At 54.4% G+C, this 23046-nt stretch overlaps 8 protein-coding genes across 8 annotated transcripts; 3 read left to right on the top strand and 5 right to left on the bottom strand.

Annotated features, from left to right (window-relative positions):
• Window positions 1-3819: 3819 nt before the first annotated feature.
• On the top strand, window positions 3820-5358 carry G6M90_00g050120 (uncharacterized protein; the record flags this gene model as incomplete). The annotated part of the gene is made up of 3 exons (XM_066130481.1): window positions 3820-3892; window positions 4037-4730; window positions 4842-5358. 3 exons carry the CDS (start codon window positions 3820-3822, stop codon window positions 5356-5358), a joined length of 1284 nt encoding a protein of 427 aa, XP_065986368.1.
• A 722-nt stretch (window positions 5359-6080) lies between these two features.
• Window positions 6081-7114, bottom strand: G6M90_00g050110 (uncharacterized protein; the record flags this gene model as incomplete). The annotated part of the gene is made up of 2 exons (XM_014689633.1): window positions 6081-6877; window positions 6946-7114. The coding sequence occupies 2 exons, from the start codon at window positions 7112-7114 to the stop codon at window positions 6081-6083; spliced, it is 966 nt and encodes a 321-aa protein (XP_014545119.1).
• An 839-nt stretch (window positions 7115-7953) lies between these two features.
• On the bottom strand, window positions 7954-9366 carry G6M90_00g050100 (uncharacterized protein; the record flags this gene model as incomplete). The annotated part of the gene is made up of 4 exons (XM_014689632.1): window positions 7954-8686; window positions 8754-9063; window positions 9143-9266; window positions 9334-9366. 4 exons carry the CDS (start codon window positions 9364-9366, stop codon window positions 7954-7956), a joined length of 1200 nt encoding a protein of 399 aa, XP_014545118.1.
• A 374-nt stretch (window positions 9367-9740) lies between these two features.
• G6M90_00g050090 (uncharacterized protein) lies at window positions 9741-10301 on the top strand (the record flags this gene model as incomplete). Its single annotated transcript, XM_014689631.1, has 1 exon — window positions 9741-10301. One exon carries the CDS (start codon window positions 9741-9743, stop codon window positions 10299-10301), a length of 561 nt encoding a protein of 186 aa, XP_014545117.1.
• An 880-nt stretch (window positions 10302-11181) lies between these two features.
• Window positions 11182-14475, bottom strand: YPI1 (Type 1 phosphatases regulator YPI1; the record flags this gene model as incomplete). Its single annotated transcript, XM_014689629.2, has 4 exons — window positions 11182-11429; window positions 11520-11746; window positions 12248-13904; window positions 13992-14475. 4 exons carry the CDS (start codon window positions 14473-14475, stop codon window positions 11182-11184), a joined length of 2616 nt encoding a protein of 871 aa, XP_014545115.2.
• A 218-nt stretch (window positions 14476-14693) lies between these two features.
• Window positions 14694-15481, top strand: G6M90_00g050070 (uncharacterized protein; the record flags this gene model as incomplete). Its single annotated transcript, XM_066130480.1, has 3 exons — window positions 14694-14732; window positions 14788-14960; window positions 15022-15481. 3 exons carry the CDS (start codon window positions 14694-14696, stop codon window positions 15479-15481), a joined length of 672 nt encoding a protein of 223 aa, XP_065986507.1.
• Window positions 15482-15798: 317 nt separating this feature from the next.
• Window positions 15799-19473, bottom strand: G6M90_00g050060 (uncharacterized protein; the record flags this gene model as incomplete). Its single annotated transcript, XM_014689627.1, has 3 exons — window positions 15799-16721; window positions 16779-18845; window positions 18921-19473. 3 exons carry the CDS (start codon window positions 19471-19473, stop codon window positions 15799-15801), a joined length of 3543 nt encoding a protein of 1180 aa, XP_014545113.1.
• A 1602-nt stretch (window positions 19474-21075) lies between these two features.
• Window positions 21076-22734, bottom strand: ARD1 (D-arabinitol dehydrogenase 1; the record flags this gene model as incomplete). The annotated part of the gene is made up of 9 exons (XM_066130479.1): window positions 21076-21218; window positions 21280-21377; window positions 21443-21524; window positions 21578-21761; window positions 21833-22036; window positions 22087-22191; window positions 22248-22331; window positions 22471-22561; window positions 22700-22734. 9 exons carry the CDS (start codon window positions 22732-22734, stop codon window positions 21076-21078), a joined length of 1026 nt encoding a protein of 341 aa, XP_065986483.1.
• Between the last annotated feature and the right edge of the window lie 312 nt (window positions 22735-23046).

The following is a 23046-nucleotide window of genomic DNA, read 5'->3' as shown; positions in this document are numbered from 1 at the left end:
ACCGGCAGCATGATCCCAGTCTCTGCTTCTGGTGCACCGTCTCCATGCACGACCTCACGCTTCAACTCAAAATTTTAAATTGGAACGGTCCATCTTGGCATAAAAACGGATCTAAAAAAAAACACCAAGCAGAGGTACATATGGAATACACGGCTACTCACCAACCGCAGGCGGTGGAACCCCGTCCACTGTTGTCAATCCGCTGCTGGCTTCCTTTAGGCCAAGCATCACTTGGCACCCATCAATATTGCAACTACAGCGCTTTGGCCGGAGATTTCCGTATGCGAGCTGCACATCGGCATGGACATCTTTTCGGCACATAATGGCGTCCGTGATATCCGCCCTGGCAGAGGCCAAGGCACTCTAACAAAGCCTTCAAAACGTCATGTGTCTCATTGACTTTGGAACCGTAGGAGAATCAAACAAGAAATTGGCGTTGAACTTTAGTATCAGTCTCTCGGAAAGACACCAGACGTTATACAGGCCAGGCAAATGTCCCGAAACCACCATCGTCATTAATCCAATATGGCAAGCCCTCCGAACTGTCTTCATCAGAGTGTGCAGGGGTGCATGGAGCCAGCGTGCAGCCGCACCCCCAAGACCGAGTCAATAACCAACAGTGAACATTCGAAGCTTGCCAAGATCTACAGAGCCACTCTGTCCTCGTCAACTGTTGCACAAATGTGGTGACGCCATCAATTTCACCCATGCACCAGAAAGGGGTTCAGGTGAATTACTATCTAATGTCCTGAAATAAGCTACAAAGCCACATTATTGCAAGCCACCGGTGATGGAAAGCGCATCGAATGTTCGCAAGCGTCCTCTCGCAGGAGGATATGGGGACACCCCTCACGTTGGCGTTTGCTCGTGATTCATTACTACAGGGCTGTTCCAGATCCCGCCAAGAATGACCTTGAATACCTGTACATACATACAATGCAACATTGTATTTCAGGTCATGTGCTCTGGTCTATGCAGTCAGTTGGTTTCAACTGGGGCTTTGTCAAGGGTCTACGGGGCTTGTCCGAAAACAACACACAATATTGGCAGATATTTGCTATTCGCAGTTGGATCTGTGGACGTGGCGGCACGCCCGTCTTCCAGGAGCGAGACCCGATATAGAATACATCTAATGACCGTGTCATGCAAGCCAACAATGAGATATAAAGTCGCCCGCCTGTTTCTCCTAGCTTTCACGAATAGCAGGAAAGTGACGAAAAGCCATGCCAGCTACTAAGAAATTCATCATGATTTACAGGCAAGGTAATGGTGTGGACCGGCCTAGCTTACGCCGGATCCGACTCTATCCCGAGCAAGCCAAACTGCCTAGGGGAACTGATAGTGCCACAAACAACTTCTTGAGGACTACGCAATGGTACGAACATTTTTGTGAAACAAAAGGACGGATGACCTACTGTAAATAGTCGCCGCGCCAATCCCATGCTTGACATCAGCCGACGGAGGACTCCGGACCCTGCTACGAGGCGCAATAAGCCCGGGATTGATCGGAGTCATCGCCATCACAATGGCATGGTGCAATCGACCAAAGGCATTCTGGAGAAAGGTCTCGAGGCAGAAAGGAGAGCGAGACCCGATGACATGTGATTGTGGCGGACCAAGAATAGTGACCTGGCGTCCCTTGTCCTCCGGAGCGAGATTTATGTACGCTGGCCCCATCTCACGTGGGGAGTCGAGTGCTTCGTGGGGCGGAATTGACATCTACTACGAATCATACGCCTCTAAAAGTCGATGACTGTCATTAAGAGACAATTGTCGTATCCAGCCGGCCAGCATTTGTCCTCGTCGGGGAAAGCGGTTCATGGCTGGCGGTCGAGGCAACACAGACAAGCTGACGGGGCGCATTTGGTAACGTTATAATAGGGAGTAGCTCCGTAAATCCTCCGCCGTATCCGTAGTGAGTAGTACATATATGTACAATGTATGATGTCTGGTCGACGTCGCTTGTTTGCAGGGGTTGGGTAAGTTTGACGGCCGAATCCTGAGACCCTCTCGGACACGGCTAGAGGAACATCCATCAGTGTTGCGGAGCAAATACCGGATGAGGGCTTGATGATCAATGTCTGGTGCTGCTACCCGATGGCGGCGAGCAAGCAAATGTGGTACGGCAAGAGAGCTGGCTTCCAGGCCATCAAAGTGGGTGTCGCGGTGTGTACTTGGTTCAAGCAGAATGGTGTATCAAAGAGTGTTGCTGCACTCCAAAGAAAAGAGCAGATGAATAACATGGCTTGCCACTGCTTGGCTGCACTCTAGAGACAGGAGCAGATAAATATCGTACTCTGTAACTGCTTCAGGATGGGATTAGCAGAACAGATGCACGGGAGAGAAGTCTAGTCCCCACACAACAACATTGGCCCGGATGTGAAGGGCGTTGGCCCAAATAAAATTTTATATTGACGTTTTGGGAACAACACGGCAGCCGTCGGTCCGAGACTTGCAGATGGGCAGACTGATGGCGGGCAGGCTGGGATTTGCAATATTATACGCATGTTATAGGGCTTCATAGTTGTTGGTAGGTTTGTCCCCGGCGATTGAGCCATGCACGCATGTGGTTGCCAGATCCGTCCGTCGTGGACAGTCGACTGGTCAAGCTAATGGTTTTGTTTCGAGAACACTGTCCTGGACGCAGGAATGATGATGGCCCAAATCTCAAGTTCCATCTGTCCGGCACAAAGGTTAAAGTGCAGCTCCAGCAGTGTACTACCTTGTCACCCAACATGCCTAGCCAGCATCGAATGCCCCGCTCTCATCCATGGGATAAGATGCACACACAGAGCCCATACGTAGATCACGGTCCCTCCCCTCCCACATTTCCGTGTGTGGGCTAAACTGAACTGTGAGGGCTAATTCTGTGGCCTGGACTGGGGAGGGTATCCGCCCAAATGGCTTCCCCGGCCGCCTGGACAATGGCAGTCCGTCCGCAGGTCTGGGAGTGCCTTTTTTTTGTCAGGGCTGCAGCTCGAGGGCCTGTAACAGTCGTCAAGGCGGCGGCGGCATCGCGTGGAGCTCAGAGCTTGGGAGCCGTGGAGTGTGGAGCATCGAGCACGGAGCGTTAAGCACGGAGCATCGTCATCTGTAACATCTGTAAGGAGACCACAATAGTAGTTGAGCGTTGGCGTTGTGCTCGACATTCCTGCGTGTGACAATGTGAGTGAGTGAGGGAAAGCTGGTGGCCACAGCCGCACCCCTCGACCGCCCGACCACTCGCGAGCCACAGAATCAAGGCACCACCACCACCTTAGTGCACCCAAGGAGGGGACGAGCGGGGGGCGCTGGAGAGGAGACAGAGACAGCACTTGAGCTTGAGGTCAATGAAAAAAAGGGTCTGGCCAAAAGAGGCTCCGCCTCACGGAGCACGGAGTACGTACTAAAAGTTCTTGGGCCAGGCCGACACCCCGACTCCAACTGCAAGACTCAAGACTCCAACAGCTCAGGCGACAGCGACAGCCAAGAACCCTGCCGGCATCCTTCAGCCTCCGCCATCGCCCGTCATCCGCCGTCCATCCCGCTCATCTGCCATCTCGTAACTCCAAAATCTGTCCCACGGTTTCCCGTCTTCACCCTGCCCACTACCCCAGATTTCCCCGGGTCTCATCATCATGTGCTAAGCATTCAAAACTCCCACCTTGCACATGCTTCTCGCCTACCTTATTTCTCCTCCCTATTTCGCCTACCTGTCTAGCTCGACCACCTCAACTCGTACCAGCACCAACACCAACATCACGTCCGTTGGCAGTGCACGGCGCCGTTTCCGACAAATTTTAGCACGTCGCAACCCGACCACGAGAACCGACGCTCCTCATGCTCGCCGTGCAGCACGCTCCCAGGATGGGTTCAACGCAGCCTGAATCCGATCCCTTGCTCATGTTTGGGTGTATGTACACACATCTTGCTACACATGCTGCCCGTCCCTTTCTCCCAGTGTGCCTTGGTTTCTCTGCTCGTCCGCCCTTCTGCTACCCTCTTGCAAAAACGTACACTGGAGCTCATGCTGACCCTCTCCTGTGTGACGCAATAGACTCGGTAGACTCGACGCAGCCAGACATCTTCGATGCCGCCCCAGATCCGGCTCCCGGAGCGCCGCTCCTAACAGAGACGGATAGCAAGTTCCTCAGCTCCTTTTTCGAGGACATGACGTCAAATCAATACAATATGCCTTCGTTTGGCGAGGGCCTCAACTTTAGCGATGCCTGGCTAGATCTTCCCCCTCAGTTTATGGGCTCTTCCACCTCGCTCGGTCCTCAGGAGACCCCGGCCGATTTTGGTTTCTCTAGTGACCACCAGAACGACCTGTCGCGAATGCTGTCGGCCGACTCGAGCATGATGCCTCCCCCTCCCCCTCCTGCTCCCTCACACACACAAAACTTTTCTCACCAGCACTCGGACGACGTCCTGAACGCCGCCGCGACCCTGCTTCAGAATGGCAACCGCGCTGGTACACCCAAGAGCATCAGCAGCCCCGGCAACAGTAGCAATTCCGGCAGTACCGCCAACCGGCCCGTGGTATACCCAGTTGGCCACCTCAGACACCAGCCGATGGAGGAGTTCAAGGAAGAAAACCGGAGAGTATCCAGGAGGAGCAGCCAGGGAAACGAACTTGATCACACATTCACTCGCTGGATGTGGGGGTCAAGGGAAAAGACACCCGCCTCGAAACCCGTCTTGGGTGACTTCCAATGGGGTTCAGACGCAAGCTTCTCCGATGCCCAGGGGTACGTACCAGAGCCGAGGAAGGAGTCCGTGGAGTCCATGCATCAAACCCAGATGAAGTGCCTCGAGTGCTTGGAAGTCAATCAGAGCGCGGCTAACACCCGCCCCGCCAGTCCCGCTAATGGCCAGGCCATAAGCAGCAACGGCGACGGACCTGCCTACATCAAGAGAGAGGAAGACCCCAACGCACCGCCAAGGAAGAGGCGGAAGAGCAAAAACGTCCGGGGCACCGCTGTCGATGAGGATGGTGACGACGACGACGACGACGCCACCTCCTCAAAGTCAGGCCGAAAGCGAAAGACCAAGTCTGAGCGGTCAGCAAGCGGATCAGAACCCCCCTCAGACACCACTGCCGGCAGCAGACGCCGCAAGTCGGGCGTCAACGGAGCGAAGCCCGCTCGTGAAAACCTCTCCGAGGAGCAGAAGCGCGAGAACCACATCCGCAGTGAACAAAAACGACGAACGCTGATCAAGGAAGGTTTCGACGACCTGGGCGAACTGGTGCCCGGGCTAAAGGGGGGCGGCTTCAGCAAGAGCACAACTCTAGCCATGGCTGCCGAGTGGTTAGACGAGCTGCTCCTAGGAAACAAGGCCCTCGCCATGCAAGTCTCTGCCCTTGAGCAACGATAACAATGCTTTCTGGGTTGGTTCTTTGTTTTCCTTTGACACGGACATGTTTGCTACGGCCTACGGAAAGGAATTTTGGGAAAGGGGGGGGGGGGGATGCCAGAACTAGAGCTCCCGCATTGATACCACATGGCGTTGAATGATTGAAATTTGCTCTTGCACGAGCCGGCGGGGTTGAATGTTTTTTTTAATCGGTCAGGCAAGAGGAGGGAAAAAAGAGAATTGTCACTAAATATGCACTAAGCGATCAATGAAGGAAAATTATGATTTCAAGTATTGTCCGAGGTTGATAAGACAGACTGTTGACTCGGACGGTAGGATAAGAATGTATACATTCAATAAAAAGCCCTTGGATGCAGATTATTATTGCAGACACCCCTCTTTCCCTCGTCTATAGACTATAGTCCGGCATGTTTCACCAAGTAAGCAGTGTTTCAGCGACGCCATTGAACAAAGACTGGGCTGCTGGGTTTTTCTTTTTGTACCAATCTTGCCTGGTATGGCGTCCACTTCAACTTGGATTTCCTGGGCCCTTGCGAATGCGAGCCATGACGGCCTTGGTACCACGAGCCCAGCACAGCACTCTCGGCAACGTACGTCACATTTGAAGAGCACCACTGATGGCGTAGTCCATGCATTCACCTGGTCATGTATCTGCACAGTGTAGTCATACAGTCTCCATGTTCCAAAAGCCAGTCTCTTATTTACAAATTGAATCCATCACATCATGCCCTCAGCCAAGAGCACGCGCCCAAAACAAACATGCAGGTCAATATATCTGTCCTCACAGTGGTGAAAATCTGGCCATACTTCAAGCAGACGCTCACGTAGCCCCGGATCGGCTCCGGGAGGTACCCCACTATCGTCCACAGGATGCCCGGCGGCGGTGCGCGGCCCCTGTCCAGGAACACCCGTGTCGTGAGCAAGACGGCCTCGGAGGTGGCAAATATCCAGAAGAAGGTGCGCTTGTGGTGCTCGTTGTCATCATCGGCAGGCGTGTGCTGCACGTGCGCCAGGGCCGCGGCGTCGCGCTCCGTCTTGGTGCCGGCAAAGGTGGTGAAAAGAGTGAGGTAGAGGCCCAGGCTGAGGGCGATGAGGGCGTGGATGACCCGCCAGGTTGTGTGGTAGGCGGACGGCGCGGAGGCGGCGGCGGCTGCTTGTGGTGCTTGCTGTCCCGGCATGGGGGGCATTCCGGGGAAGGGCGAGGCGCCGGCTTGGCCCATCATTTGGGTCATCATCTTCATGAGGGGGTCGTCGTCCATGTTGGGCATGCTGCTGGGCGTCGAGGACCCGGGGGTGTTGGGGTTGGAAGGCCGGTCGAAGCCGAGCATCATTTGGCGGAGTTGGGCCTCAGAGATGGCTGCTTCGGGGCCGGGGGAGGAGGATGCGGGTGCAGGGCGGGCTGTGGTTTGCGGTGTGTAAAAGTGTTGCGAGATGTCGACTTCGTCGGGGTCACCGTGGGTTTGAGGTTTCGATGGCGTGGTGGGTTTGTCTGCCGCGGCGGGTGTAGCTTGGTCGTCATCTGCTGCCAGTTTAGCTGAAGCGCAAGATGGCAAGGGACTGCGATGAGCAGAATCGAGAGTCACGTACCGTGAACAACGCGGCCGGCCATGCCATTGATCTTGCTTAGTCTAGCTGCACCGCCGGCCTTGATTTTGGCCTCTCGGCGCTCCCGGCGGAGTCTGGCTTGCTCGGACGCGCGCTGGGCGGCCGCAGCGGCATCGTTGGAGCTTGACGCTGCTTCTGCTGTTCCCGTCATGATGCGGTTGTTGGCCGGTGCGGATGAGTAAAGGTTGAGGCGTGAAGAGGTGACGTTGAAAATGCTGGGATGTTGGCAGCTCTGGGGTGAGGGTTGAAGTGGGGCAACTTACGGCCGGGGTTGGAATTCAATGTTGAGTAACGGAAAGGGTCTGGTACTCTAGATTAGGGATCTTGATAAGTTTCCTTGTGTAGTAATTTGCACCCGTGATATTATTTTGCTACCTGAAGTTATCGACTCTGAAGCGAAACATGGCAGCTAGGATCCACGAGAGATCTTACAGTGTACAGCAGCATAGATGAACAACTTGAGCAATAGTCGTACAAAGCACGATAGCTAGGTCCCCGATGCCATTACATACTTTTTGCCTCCTACTATCTATCTATCGCTCCGATTCCCATTCCCTGCGAATCATGAGAGCAGACAGTGTGGTAGAGCAAGCGCACTCTGAAATCGAAGTTGCACATCTTTTAGACGTTCCAACGGAGCTGGGCTATTGGCAGCGGGACATAGATTATAGCCACAGATGTGGCTGGCAGTTGTGAAAAAAGAGCTTGCACTTGTGATTATTTTCTAGCCTCTACGACAATAGAGTTGCTTACACGGCACTGAGCCTCACAAGACAGCTTTATATTAGACAAACTAGTTCCAGCTCCAGTTCTCGCCCGATCCTCTAGTTCCCACGCAACAACTTCGTCTTGCCTTGTCAAGGCATAGATTCATATGGTAGGCCAGCACGGCATAATTCTCCGCGCAAGCGGCGGCCCGTACGATGCCCAGCTCAGGCCCTTGCTGAAACCTCCTCACCTTCCCCACGTGTGATGCTGTTCCTCTGAGCCTTAGGCCCATTCGTTTGCATCCGGAACGTCTGGTTCCAGATCGTTTGCGCCCTGCTTTTCTGGCGGATATTGGGCGTGCTCTCGTGACTGATATTGAGGCTGCGAATACTGCTGAGGCGGCGGTTGGCTTCCCAAAGACTGCTGCTGACCCTCGTTCTGCGAATCTTCAAAAGGCTGTCGTTTTTGTCTCTCTATTTCTGCCTTGACGGCATTGCCCTTCCATTTGTAACCCCCTGCTAGCATCAACATGGTCTCATTCCAAGCCTTGGACTCTTCGTTTGTCCCGGGATATTGCATGACGAATTTCACAAACTGTGGCAAGTTGTCCGCTTTCAGCGCCGCGGCTAGATCACGCACTAGTGCACCTTCCCTCGACCTTGTAAAACCATAGTCGAGTCGGGTTTGAGCATCGAGTGCAGCATTGGCTTCCTCGGCGAGCGGACCGGCTGCAGATCCAGCGGCGGTGGCTTGAGCAGCAACGGACGCAGCAGCGGGTGCGGCAGGAGCTGCAGCCTTATCATAGTCGTTCGAATCTCCCGTGATGAGGTAAACAACCCCCAGTCTGAACAGCATTTCGTTCGTGTTGTAAGAATCCTGCGCCAATTTCATAAAGTTTCTCTCGACATATTTGAGGTCCTTGGCGCTCTCGTGTGGATTAGTGCCGGCTGTGACTAGTTGGGCAAAGTAGATGGCGCGAGTCGCCGCCGCCTGGATCCTGTTCTTCCTGGCATTACTGAGACGAGAATTATCAGCAAATTGACTTGTTATGGGGGGGCCATAAGAGAAGGGAATATACGTACTGTGGATTATGGTTTGATTCGTACTCCTCCGCAATCGCATCATAACACAACGATGCCGACTTCATGTCTCCCAGCGTCTTCTCGTACAGGCCGGCCAGGAGCCGCCCATATCTGTCGACTCGATTCGATTGACCCTTCTTCAAGGCTGGGGATCTGAGGAGCTCGAAGCATCGCGCGGCGGCGGGGGCGTCACCAGCCTTCACGTAGGCCTCAATGGCACTCCCAGCGGCACCGGCAGCTGACGAATCCAATTCTAACTTGTCTCTATAGACTGCGGCGAGCTTTTCAAAGGCCTTTCCTGCCTCGACAACTAGTCAATCGTCAGATCAGTTCCTGATTCTGGTAGATGGCGTCCTTGCATGCTTGCTGTGGACAGAGGGGGCCCGTACATGAGTTCTCTGCCAGGAAAGCATTAGCTGCCTTTTCAAGTAAATCCGCTCCATCACTGTCGTTTCCACTTTTGTCGCTCAAGAAGCCCCAGAAGCCGTCGCCACCGGACAGTTTCTTCTCCGCCTGCATCGCCAAACAAAGGCATCAGTTGGGAATCCCGGCAGCGGAAGGGGAGCAGGGTTGGCCGCACCTGTTTGAGCAGAGTGTGAGGATCTCGAGGCATGGCTGCGGATCGTGCCTTTTCAATGCTAAATAGTAACGAGAAGCTATTTGTTGATGACCCGTATAGCTGCGATGGTGAGGTAGTGATGATTCGATGTCAAGGTTGTAGGTTGTAAGTTGGACAAGGTGGTGGTTGGCAATGGAAGACGGAGCCATGAGACACACACTGACTGACGACACCCCTCAGCTGCGGATTGGTGAAACGCCACCACAAAGCGTCACGGTAGAGGCCCCTCCCCGGTCGCAGGTGGAGCTCATGGAGCTCTTGCGACTCCAAGCTCGACTTTGATGCATCCAGTGTGTCCGTCTTTACCACCTCACAGACAAAGACAAAGAGGGAAAAAATCTCGGTGCCCCAACAGCACACGGCCAACAATGCCGCTCTGCACAAGCTGCCGCTGCCTCCTGCGCCGCGCCCTGCGTCCCTGGCAGCACTTCCTGTCGACATCCTGCAAACCGTCACCCGCCGAGATGCTCTCCAAGCCAACCTGGTCCGTGAGATCTCTCCGCCACCCACCACCGACAACAACAGCAGCAGCACCGGCGGCAACGGAGAAGATAACAAGCTCACAGCTACACCACCTCCTGCGCCTCGCTGCGCTGCCCCTACCCCAGACGCCCTCGGAAGAAAACACCATGATATCCACCCTCCAAGACCAACTCCACTTTGTCCGCGCCGTCCAGCGCGTCGATACAACTGGCGTCGAACCACTGCGTGCGATTCAAGACGAGACGGAAGAGGCCAGGCGTGAGAACACAATCACTCTTGCAGATATGCAGGGGCTTTTGGATGCAGAAGAGCACGTAGGGCATTACCAGCGTCCGAGGAGGGTGCGGACAAGGATTGAAGATGAGAGCAGCGAGAAGTGGGATGTTATAGGGACGGCGGGCAGGAAGGCGGGCAAGTATTTTGTTGTTGAGAGTCAGAAGACGTAAGGCCATCGAGGTGAAGGACCTGTTGCCTGGTGGTGAGCACCGAGCATCTACATGGCCCGTTTGGCTGATGGAGGATTTCCAAGACCCCCTTTCCTGCCGAGTTCTGGATGCTACAGATGCTGAAGGAGGCACAAGTGAATGTACAATTAGGATGTGTAATTGATGGTAGACAGCTGGTGTCACGGTTTCAAAGAAAAATACCCGATCAATGGTTTAGTTACCATGTATACTAATATACTTATTCTACAACGTAGTATAATGGTGCCAGATAGCCAGGCATCAGTCTGGTCGAGTACTTTTCCCCTCTCACTCTACAATGTAACATTAAGCCCTCATCACCCCGCGTCTTCATCAAGCCATGTGTCCGTGTACCCCTGACCAAGATCGCATCCCTACTCGTAACATCAGCAACAGGAGCCGGCTGTCGATATTGCTCCGCGCGGAACAGGCCAGAGTCAGGAAGACAAAGTACCGGTCTGAGCCAGAGAAGCTGTGAAATAGCAAGTCGCATGAGAGGTTCCAGGCGCATCGATGCGTTAAAGATTCAAGATGGCAGCTCGGCGTCCAAACACTAAACACATTCGAACATCAAAACAACAACATGAACTGATGGCTCAGCGCCTCACTACCAGCAACACCCATCTACCCAATCCCCACCATCACCCGTTGGCAAACAGCCTCGCAAAAGACCAAGTTCATTTCCCCAGCATCATTTCAGCGCCAATTATATTCATAATCCCTACCCATGTTGTATACGCCGCAGAAACCCCATGCGCTCCAAGGCCCCTTGCGCAACGAAGCGTAACGCAAACCAAAACATGCAGCCATAAGAGCACAAACAGTAATAACAATGCCAATTCCTTAATCGTCACCGCAGGCCTTACTTGGACTCCTCCTTGGGCTTCTGTTTCGGCACCTTTTCATACGCATTCGGGCTCGGCGGCCTCTTCTGCCTACGCCCGTCCTTGGGCCTCCTCGCACGGCCATGCGAATGGCCACCACACGCGGGCGCCTTCTTGCCGTCTCCCCTCGCGCTCTCCGGCTCCGAGTCGGTGTCGGAATCCGACGACGAGGACGACTCGTCGCTGGACTCGTCTACGCCTTTTGGTTTGTGGTATATGCAGCAAACTAGAAGCAACGGTCAGTACGCCAGACGCCCTCTCAAATGAGAAAAAAGATGGCGCAAAGCGCAACCATTCCCGGGTCGAGAATACTTACCCTTGGAGCTCTTCCTGCCCAAGCCTTCGTTGTCTACTACATCCTCCGCCCACTGTACTGATCGCCCACTTGCGTTGTGGCCGCCGCGTAGACGCAAGATGCGCTGTGTTTCTGTCTGCGGTCCGGTCTGTGTTTGTGTCTGGGACGTTGAGGGCGCCGGGGCGGCTTGTTGGCGTTGTCTATCTGTCATGGTCGTCGTCGCGTGCAGAGGGTCGGCAGCGTCGGGGCTACGTCCGCTGTTAGGGGGGGTGGCGTCTCTAATGCGGTGAGTCTAGATACACTCTATTCTGGAAATTGTCTAGGGTGAGGCAGGTGTGCGCGGTGAAGCTGGTTTCTACACGAGGCGGATGACGTTTCTTGGGATTGCAGTGAGGAGAATGTCGAAAATCCGGGAGTTGCAATCAATGGCTGCTCTTTTAGGTTGGGGTGGGATGATCCGCCCCCACCATTTGCACGTTCCACGCACGCCACTCGTCTCTGTCGATCCCGTTTCGTCATGTCACCAAACGCAGACTACCTACCGAGGTATCTACACTGGTGCACAATCTACATCAACAATGCGGGAGCTGTGGGCATGTAGTTATAAGTCGGGTTCACAATAACTCACAAGAGCCATTACACGCGCCATCTGCGAGCCCAAATACAAATAGCACATGCATCATAGAGTGGTATTATACATACTGTACAGCTCAACCATCATACATACACATCCAAACCAAACACCTCACTCGCCCTTGCGCCTCTCCATCTTGGCCCTCTTCTTGGCCCCCCTCATGCTCCTCCTCGGCCGCATCTTCTTATGCTCCGCCAGAACCCTCGGCTTGTTATTCAACCACCCGTTAATCGGCTTCCTCGAGTCCACAAACTTGCCTTCGGGGGAGAAGACATCCACCGCAGGCCAATCCGGCTCGGGTAACCTTGACCGCGCCTTGACCGCCGGTCCATCCTCGCCCAGCACATCTCTCCTGTTCCTCATCATCTCCTTAAACGGATCCTGCGACGACGGCTCTTCCCCGGGCGCGGCAGCAACATACTCGGCGTCCTCGCCCTCCACGGCCGCGGCCCGCTCAATATCCGCCTGTATGCGTTCCCACCGCTCAAACTCCCTTGCTCTCACCTGCGCAACCACCTCGACGTACCCGACGCCCTCGATCAGGATGTCCACCGACACAACCCGAAACGGCAACCGGTCAACCTGGAGTCCCACGGCGTTCTTGCGCGTCAGCGGCCCGGCGCGCTTCTTGGTAACGTCATGGCACAGCTTAAACGTCCCTGCGTGCTTCATCCTCCCCCCGACACCGGCAAGGGTGATGTTTTCGAGGCCGATAGACTCACGCGTCTGCTCCTGGAACCCAATTGCCTTTTCCGTCATGGTGAGATGCTCGTCGATGGGGGTAAAGTTGTACATGAGGAAGACCATGTCCGGCGTGCGAGGCGTGATGCGGATGAGGCCGCCGCCCAGGAGCAGCGACTTGCCGTATTTGACGGCGACCTGTTCGGGGACGATGCGTTTCTTCATGATGAGGGACTGACGGTGGGGTTCCTTGACAAACAGCTCAAGGTCGCTTCGCGCGAGGCCCGGGAGGTCGATGAGTTCGCCTTTGCCATTTCCAAACGGTACGCGGATGGGCGACGCCGTGGTGCCGGGGAGCGAGGAAACGACCGGCATGGAAGGGTAGTTTCGGGTGGGTTGCGGCGGGGGAAGCAGCTCGCCGACGTTAAGGTCCTCCCAGGCTTCCTGTTGGCCGTAGGCGTCGTCGGCAGCCTGCGCAGGCGTAGGTGCCGGCCGGCCGGTGTCTCTCTTGTTGCTGTCGCCCATCCTGCCCTTGGGAAACACGGCTTCAAACAGCTGGCTCTTGCCGACGTTGACCTTGCCGACCATCCATCCGGCGCCTCCTCTGTTCCAAATATCCTCCTTCACATCCTTTGTCCACCAGCCCCTCTTGGCGCTGACGCACTTCAAGTTCCCCAGACGCACGCGGCCGCCCAGTCTGCCCAGGGCGTCTCTCAAAACGTCACGGAGATACGGCATCATGGAGTCCACAATCTCCTTGGTGGGGCCGAGCAGGTCCCCCCTCGTGATGATGAAGCTCATCTCTGTCTTGCGGTCATTGTGGAACTTGCTTGACCGCGAGCGCCGATTCCTTGACCGCAGGGGAATGTCGCCCAGCAAGACATTGAGCCGCGGGACGAGCGACATGGGAAAGTCGGCGGCGTCGATAACATGGTAGATGTGGTTATACTTGTACGGCGACTCCTCAATGGTGTCCCGCAGCGATTCCACCGTCGGGTGGTGCATGGTGAGCTTTGCCGTGTCGGTCGCCATGTTGTGGTGCATCAAGTCGTGGCATCTGTCGCAAACAGGCGGCTTTTCCGTGACAAGTCCTAGATTTAAAAAAAATCCCCCGTCAGTAAAATCCCAATACCGGTCAATCCCAAGCTCAAGACCGCCCACCCAGCCGTGGCACTTACTCTCCAAATCCCTGGCGCTCGCATCCTCCATCATGCTCTCCGCGCGCAACCCCAAAGCCTCCAGTCGCTCCTCATCCAAGCCCTTCAAGACATCATCCACAATCTTGTCCTCGGCCGCCGCGGCGCTGCCCGGTCTCTCGCTCCTCCGCGGATGAAGCCAATTGCGCACCCTCCTGCTCTGCAAGTCAAAGTACCCCAGCTGCTGCGCATCACCGGTCTGCGCAAACGCTCCGCACCCGCTACACGTAACTGGAAGCTGCCTCACCAGCTGGTCTACCCGCGCCGGCGGCCCATCCTCAACCGCCCTCGCAGAAACTCCCGTGCTGTTGAACCGGCGGCTCGATCTCGCAAGATGCCCCGGCGCCCGGGGAGCAGGCGAGCTGCGTAGACCGACGGCAGGGCACAGAAAGACGGGGACGCTCGCCGCACGCTCCCCTATCCCCAGTGCCCTACTGAGCAAGCGCGCCGTCGAAACGCGATGCATCCCTCATAAATACACCGAAAAAACGTAAAGATTCAAATTCCACCTGGCTGGCGAGCTTGCAGCTCCAAATTAAAAAAAGGCCCCAAAACAAGGGTCCCGTCACACCACGGATGAAAGCCGGTCCGCCAACCAGGGTGTGGGCCAGAATTTCCAATTGACGACTTCAAACCTCCAAGAACCACCTCACCCGATACCAAGCTCCCATAAACGGTAACAAGATGCGCTCCCTAGGAGAGCGATTACACCTCCTCAGAAAGGTAAGCCCCCTCAAAGAAATACCTCATCAATCTACAAAACTAACAACAAACAGAGGGTACGCCGCCCCCGTCCGCCCCCGTCCGCCCCCGTCCTCTTCCAGCGTCTAACAAAATCCAACAGTTAATCAACCTCCGCTGCGGGCCAGGCGCCGCCATCCTGCCGCCCGAAGTCACAAGGATACACATGGACTTTGCGACGAGCATGTCCAACGGCCACATGGGAGCCAGGTTCGTCCCCCCGCCAAGCGACCCAATTCCCACAGGGACTAATACCACTGGGGAAAAATAGAAAGTTCTGGCGCCAGTACCTCCCGCGGCTCAAGTACCACAACCCGGCGGTGCCCATGATCCTCAACCGGCACGACGACAACGCCGCACCGCCCATCATGACAATCTACATGCGCGCCTCGGCGGCGGCGGCTGCGGCGGAGACCTCACAGCCGGCCTCGTCGCGGACCGGCCTCTCCAAGGCGCAGCCGCCGGGCGCCGACGAAAAGGTCGTCACAATCGACATGAGGAACAGGCACAGCTCCGATATTCTAGAGTTCTTCCTGGCCGAGACGCGCGCCAGGGCGTTGCAGCCCACGAGCGCCGAGATTGCAGAGATTCAGAGTCTAGAGGCTATCAAGACACAGGGCGGCGTCGATAGGGAGAGGGTGAGGGCGCTGAGGGCGGAGAAGAAGAAGGAGGAGGACATGCTGAAGAGGGCGAGGGCAGCAGGGGGTATGGCTGAGCAGGAGGAGGCTTAGACGAATGCTCCAAAGCCAAAGAGAAGAAGAAAATGTATAATATTGCCGGATCAGTGGCTCTGTATTACTCAAACTGTGGGGGGAAAACGCATCTATGTATATTTTATTCATCTTCAACTATTGCACCAACCTGGGTATCAATGGTTCCAGTCATTGTCCTGTTGGACTACAAGCTTGTGCTTTTTACCTCTATCCATACATGTCCTTGACGCCCCGTGTTATGCCGAGATGATATGCTTGCTGTATGCATCAAGAACGGTTGAAATCCTCCAAACACCGAGTTACTACGTACATCGGCGTGTGTTGTATATGTAGACCTACTTCAGACCAAATCCTTCACTTTCAAACACAGCTCTCCACAACATGCCTTCCAGCTTTTGCTTCGATCCATACTGCCACAGTGAAATCATGTTGAAGCAAGTCCTCGCTATCGGATAACGGCCGACATCTTCGCCGAGACACGAAATCTTGATGGGCAGCATAGCGGCCCCCGTTGCAGGGATTCGATCGCTTCCCGTGATGAATAAAAGAAGCTTGCGTTGGTTCCCCGGTGTTGCTTCTTGGAACGTTTCCCAAAACCATCCGACTACGGGGCTACTCCCGTCCGGCTGGCGGCTCTCCCAGTTGTCATACTCGGCCACAGCACGCAACGATGCAATATCAAGAGCCTCGTCCGATCCTCGGATGAGGAGCTCGATTTCTTCGGGTCGAAATAAGGAAAAGGCATTGCCTCCGCAGACGGTGTAGAAGCCTCTTTTGAAAGGCTCGAATTGGCGCGTCACCGCCGTGTCTAGTACATATCGAATGTAGAGGTCAACATACTCTCGTCGGTTGCTATTTGTAACAGCCTTTCGCTCGCCTCCGTGGCAAAGGGGCACCTGAACAGTTGTGCCGTATTTCTCAGTGTCAATCACAAAGTCAAGGCTGAATGCGCTTTCCACATCTCCCTCAAAGTCCAGAAGCTGACGAAGCCCACGGGCTACTCGCGGTCTGTATTCTGCCAGGTCCTCCAAAGTATACTGCATCGACGGCCTTGGGCGAGACGACATGCCTAGGCCGTGAGCTGGCGCAGCCGCCAGCAGTTTGCGGAAGGCAAATGGCGGTAGAGCAACGTCCAAAATGGTAGAATTATAAATTGCCAAACCCATGACTACGCCAACCAAAAAGAATTGATCCGACGTTTCAAAAGTGGCGGGATTGAAGTAGCAATACTGCGAGTCTTCGTCGTACAGAAACATCCCTACAGGCATTGGATTAGCTAGGCAGCAGGATATAATCGTTGTCGGCGCAACTTTACCGTGGTCGGGATTGAAGACCTCCCGGATGAGGAGCAAGAACCATTCCTTGCGCAGTCCGCCGCCGTCAATACCCTCTTCACCCCTGAATGTGATTCGGAGACCTTTCTTGACATCTTCACTTCCGCTTCCAATAACTTCGCTAACGGCAGCAAGGCTGTCCTCAACAAGACACTCTCTACGAACATCGAGAGAAAGATATTGCTTTACGTTGCGGTTGGTCATTATGCTGTCGAGAAAGGCATCCCGTGCCTTCATCTGCATCTGTCGCTTGGCATCATGTTCCAGGATGTGAGTTTTGGCCCAAATGCTCATTAAGAACGGATACTGGCAGAAGGAAAACTTGGACCGTTTCGACTCCCAGGACTCAAAGTCGCTGACCAAATCAGCGTAATCTATCATTGAGTTGTAAAAGTCCGTGGTTGGGACCAGCTGTCCACTAGAGTGCCCGTATTCGCGGGTTGAACCAGCCGCAACGTTGACCCCAACCGCTGTCGTTGAATAGCCATGTCTGATCCCAGGGACACTATTGGCTGCGAACAGAAGGGCAAGTACGCGGGACGCCGCCTTAATCTGCCAATCCTCGGTGTACGCAATCTTGTGCTCTGACTCCCTCTTTTTAGAAGTTCCTCCGTTTCTGATCTCATCATGAAGGTAGAAACCAGCACCAGAGCGGCCAGCGCGCATCTCTGGTATCAAGCCAGCCGTAATGTCAACTTCTGTAGGTTGCTTCTTGTCAATCTGTCGGAGTAGTCGGTAGCTCAAAAAGCCCGATACCAAATCCTTGGTGCGAACAAATCGTCTGTTGTCATACTTGCAAAACCACGTGATGAGCTGATTGTGGCATTCCGGAGGCGTGTTCGATATGAGACCGATGATCCGCTTGATTATCCCTGAATGTTGGCCAGATAAAAGCCCAGAACTCGGGAGAAGGTTTCGTCTTGGAGGGATTACTTGGGGAGGGGGAGGAGCCACACCATCTGGTTGTAAAATGCCACCAAATCCTTTCAACTCCGCGTGCAAAAGAGGGTTCTCCATGATGATGAGAAGAAACCGAAGGTCGCCGGCGTTGGTGATCGGCCGGCCGGGTCTCTTCAATAGCGATTCTGTCGCTTTCAGCAGCACTCTTTGGACATGTTCTTGCCCTTGTAGCAGTTCTTGCTCCAGAACCTCGAGGTCTCTCTGCGTTTGGGGTCTGACAGTTGGTTCCCTGCATACATCTTCATACACAGAGAACCAGTCCTCGGCAGCATTAATGGTTGAAGAATACCAACTGTCAAGCTCATCCCAGTTCAGGTTCGGGCTCTTGATTGTGACTGGTTTCTTGGGGGGGCTTTCAGGTCGGCGGGTAGAAGTTTGTTTCGTCGGCCCTGTCTGTCTACGGCCCCCCGTCCACCAGGAGCCATTCTCTGCAAAGTCGCCCAGGAGGAGCAGCTTCGGGTCCAGCTCATCCATGACCATGCCTGGTTGAGATTCCCCCCGAGGAACAGCGTCAGCAGATTGTGAGAGTGATCTTCCACGCGACGGCAGTGGTTTCCGCCGAATTTGGTCGCCTTGTTGGCGCTCCCGCCCCCTGTTCTCTGTTGAAAATGACGAGTTTACAGAGTCAAATGAACCAAACGCTTTCGCAATGTATTCCTCAAGGGGTTTAAATATCCTCTTTGGTTCGCAGGGGCCGTTCATCGACGATGCCCTGCGGCGTGCCATTGGACTCGGATTCAGGGGTGGCTGCCCGGGCGGAGGAGGCCGTTCGGAATGTGAAGACGAATATGACCTGAGGGCGGCATTTGGCCGTAGTGGACTAGGCCGCAAGGTAGGCTGCTCTTCAAAGACATATTTGGAATTACAGCCGTCATGGTCTTCTCCATAGGAGGCGCCCCTTGGTCGTCCATGGGAGTGGTCCTGCTGATTTCTGTGAGCATCTGATCTTGGGATGCTGCTTTGAGATGCAGTGGGAGAGCGCCAGCCTGCGTGCTCCGGCGCTGGTTTCGGAGCCAATTTCATAGAAATATAGGAATGAATACACTGTCTCACAAGTCGTTGACAGTGTCGTAAGGAAATTGGTTGGCCTATTAAATAAAGGGCGAAAAAAAATAAGTTTGTCAGACTCTTCTAATCGCAATATAATAGAGAGGGCCACATACAAGTTGAGTTATCAGACGACGAATGGGCATTCCCATCACGCCGTCTTCCGAGAATCCCAGGCTTCAGAGCCTCGCTCCCCGGAGCGGCCAAGTCATTAATCGTCGTGCAGATAGTACACTTGAAAACTTTTAATTCCTTGGGCCACCGCATCAAAGATGCGCACGTCATACAATTTCCCGTTGCAAAGTCCTTGCTACCCATAGGACCACCCCGCCTGTGCCTATTGCCAACGCCTGGTCCAGCCATGGCGTTGTCAACATCTCCCCTGTCCGAATCAGCTTGCGGCTGGCTCGTCGAGCCTTGTCTCTTCCTTGCAGCACCGAGAAACGAAGGAAACGGGTTGCTCAGGGAGCGTGCATGGCGGGGAGGCAACCTGCTTGGCTTGGTTCGCTGAAAATCAGATTCCGAAGAGCTCGAGTCTTCTTGTGCTTGGCTGTTGGAGATGTCGATGGATCCGAGAAGTATAGTGGGTGTCTCAAGAGCATCGGCGTGAATTCGAGTGACGAGGTCGTGGCGAGGCGGTCGAGAACGACTACGAGAAGGGGAAGCCATGGCTCTCCCAGTTTTTTTTTTCTCCTCCCCAAAAGACACGGGCCGGGGAGCTTTTAGGTAGCTCCCTTGTTCAATAGGGAAAGCGGCTTCTGCATTTGACTGGTGCTCTGCACATCAAAGGGGATCTAGACGAACTGTGAGGCAAGTACGACGATTATCGCGGCGAAACAACGAGGCCTGGTTGTGGCATCTTGGCCTCGGCGCTGTGAGACACTCAGTCGGGGCGTTAGTTGATTCGGTTGGTTTGTTTGTTGCAGTCGTCTTGGGTCAAATGCGCATGGATAGCATGCCAAGCGGGCATCAACGACGGTGGCTCGTCTTTGGCAGCATTTAGACAGACGAGAGCATGGGGTACTATTTGTAGTAGGTACATATACCTGGAGGATGGCGTCGATGCGTCCGGCGAGCCTGAGCCGCCACCACTTGACACTTGGCTCCAGGAAGGACGTCTTGGGCGGTGCCGGCAGGGGCGGGTAACAAACATGCTGCATTGATGGTCCACTGGCCCAGTCGTCTGGTTGGAGATGGCACCCTGTTCAGTCAACTGGCGCCCTGGGTGCTTGCGACGAGGTCCCACAGCAGCCAGTTTTGTCCCATCGAAACACATGCATGAAGCTTTCAATGTTCCCAGACGCCAACTGGTCCGGTTAGCGCAGGCACTGATGCCATTTTCGTCCTCGTATCGAGGTCAACAAGCAAACTTTGTTCATGTCCAACTGCCAATCCCATCCACGGGCACGCGACAGTTTTTTTTTCTCCCCTTGGCTTGAATGCCACGACCCGGTAATCTGTGCTCCGTGGGTGTGTGGCAGCTCGTCTTTCCCATCTCCACGTACCAATTCCCCGACGGCTCCCGTTCCAAACACCACATTTGTCACCGCCACGATGGCTGGATTCGGGGGCACGCGTCAAGCTCGGTTAGCGGTGGACAGCCTTGGCAGCATATTCAGTACGGCTCACCTTATCAACCAAGTATGCATTGCTCATTACGTTGTATTAGCTGCCAGTTTACAGCTGGTAGTAGTATTCAAGCGCAGTTAATAGGCGCATGGCAGCCCATATCTCCCCCCCGCGCGATAGTACATACTTGCGATACATGGTCACAGCCTTCACGGCGGTTCAATTACTCGCCAACAAGACTAAAAAGGACATCCCATCACATCACATCCTGCATTTGAGCACTCCGTCACGTCAAACCCCACTCGAAAAGTCTCCATAAAAAAAGCCAACCTAGTCGCATGCCGTCACACAAAGCCTTACCTGAAACATCCCGGCTCGCCAACTCCCCCAAACAGACGTCGCCAATGCCACAATATCACTCGACATGTCTCGCATAATCCCTCGTCTTGCTGGGCACCTGATGTGACCTTGTACGAACCACATCTTGCCAATAGCTTAGCCACGATGCAATTATTCCACCGATATTACAGAGTAGCACTCCGTATGCAGCATACATTTATGTACAAAGCCACTCTGTGCGTCGTGAAGTTTTTTTCTTCCATTTCTTGCAAAGTGGTAAGCATGTGACTGTATTTATATCAGAATGTCTACTGTATATGTCTAGTCTTTGTTTTCTTTCTCTGCAACTCTAGGAAACAAAAGCTACTCGAATACGATGGCAGCCTTGATGGCAGTCTTGTCCTTGATGCTCTGAAGAGCCTTGTCAAAGTCCTCCAGCTTGAAGGTCTTGTTGACGATGCCCTTGGTCTTGACCTTTCCAGAGTCGAGGTAGTCAATGGTGGCGGCTGCAACACAATACATTAGTCGCAACGTATGCAAACTGCCGGCGGCAGGGACTGGACTTACGGAACATGTACGTCTCGGAAAAGGACCCAATAATGGTGATTTCGTCACCAAAGATCTTGGCAGGGGGCCAACTGACCCGGTCGGCGTTGGCGTAGACACTATCATCATCATTACATTAGGCATTTTGCAATGTGGGCGTGTGAATCGAGGCCGTCAAACCTACCCGTAGACGACGAGGGTGCCACCACGGCGAACGTAGTGGATGGCGTCTTCCAGAATCTTGACGGAACCAGTAGCCTCGACAACTGCAAGCTCTGTCAGCGCCATGAAAGCAAAACGTGCGGGCCGAGATGCGCACCGATGTCAAAGCCATAGGGGTTGTCCTTCTTGAGCTGGTCAAACTGGGCCTGGGGGCTCTCTCTCGACAACTCAATATACGTATCCGCAGCATCAAGGCTCTTGGCCAGGTCCATCTTCAAGCCCTTGGGCGCAGCAATGGTCACCTGGCAGCCTCCATTCTGCCTCAGAAGCTGGGCGAGCATCTGCAACATCAAGTCAGCAAGCCCCGTCCGGTTCCTTAAAAGTCGTTCCCCCCCTCCAGCAAAGCACTCACGAGACCAGTAGGCCCGGCGCCAAACATGAGAACGTGGGAACCCAGCTTGGGACGGATCTTCTCCAAGCCATGGCAGGCACAGGAAGCGGGCTCGAGAAGGGTGGCGTCCACCCAGTTGAGGTTCTGAATCTTGAACACCTTGGCGGCGGGATATGCGCAGTATTCGGCAAAGCCGCCATTCATGGTGACGCCATGGGCGTTGAACTATGCGTATCAGTAACAGAAGAGACGGGGAGGTCCAAGGTTGCCTATACATTCTCGCAGAGCAGCAGCTGGCCACGGCGGCAGTAGAAGCACTCGTTGCAGAGTTCGCTGTTGTCGGCAGCGACCCTGTCGCCGATCTGGAATCCCTTGACGTTCTGGGCATGTCGTTAACACAGGTCAGCCTGGGTGCGTGTTCCGTACAAGTGCGTACCTTGCCAAGCGCGGCGATGACACCAACGGTTTCGTGGCCGGGAATGAGGGGGAACTTGGCGATAAACTCGCCCTCATGGATGTGCTACAAACGCCAGTCAATATGACTGGCTCTCTGGAGTGGCAAAGAACAAGAGCGTGTCACCAAATCTGCGCCGGTTGTTAGCTTGTTGGCCGAAGAATGAAGCACAGGGTAGGCTGGAAGACTGACCAGTTCCGCAGACACCACAGGCCTTGACCTGCACGAGGACATCGCTGTCGCGCAGCTCTGGGAGCGGGACCGTGACAATGGACCAATCTTCAGGCTTTTCATATCTGAGCAGGGCTATGGTCAGTACTTGTAATGGAAGGGTGGGAAAGCAAAAGCATATGGACCGGGCCGTCGGCATTCTGGCTCAAAGGCACCCTGATGGCTAGAACAGGCCCACGACGGTAAATATATAAAGAACGTACCTGAGAGCCTTCATCTCCTTGGGAAGGTTTGCCATCTTGAATTATGCCTTCTTTTTCTGTATATTTTGATTTTGTATGGTCGGCGTGTACGACGTTTTCGCCCTGCGAGCTTGGAGTCACAGCAGTCCTTGGAAGCTGCCACGATGGTATAATCATTAGCCAAGGTAAAAACAACACGCACTTCCACCAAAGGTATACAATAGCTAACATACGGGAGATATATATAATAGGTTGTCTAATACGACCAAATTCAAGCAAAAAGAGGAATCAGGAGCTTGAGAATCAAAAAGGAGATTCGTGCCCTGAGACGAGGCGGCCCTCCGAGCATTTTATTCCGCCGCAGCAAC

This window comes from Metarhizium brunneum, chromosome 2 (assembly GCF_013426205.1).
Source record: "Metarhizium brunneum chromosome 2, complete sequence".
NCBI lineage: Eukaryota > Fungi > Ascomycota > Sordariomycetes > Hypocreales > Clavicipitaceae > Metarhizium > Metarhizium brunneum.
Note: the sequence above shows the minus strand (reverse complement) of the source record. Positions and strands in the feature narration are given on the sequence as shown.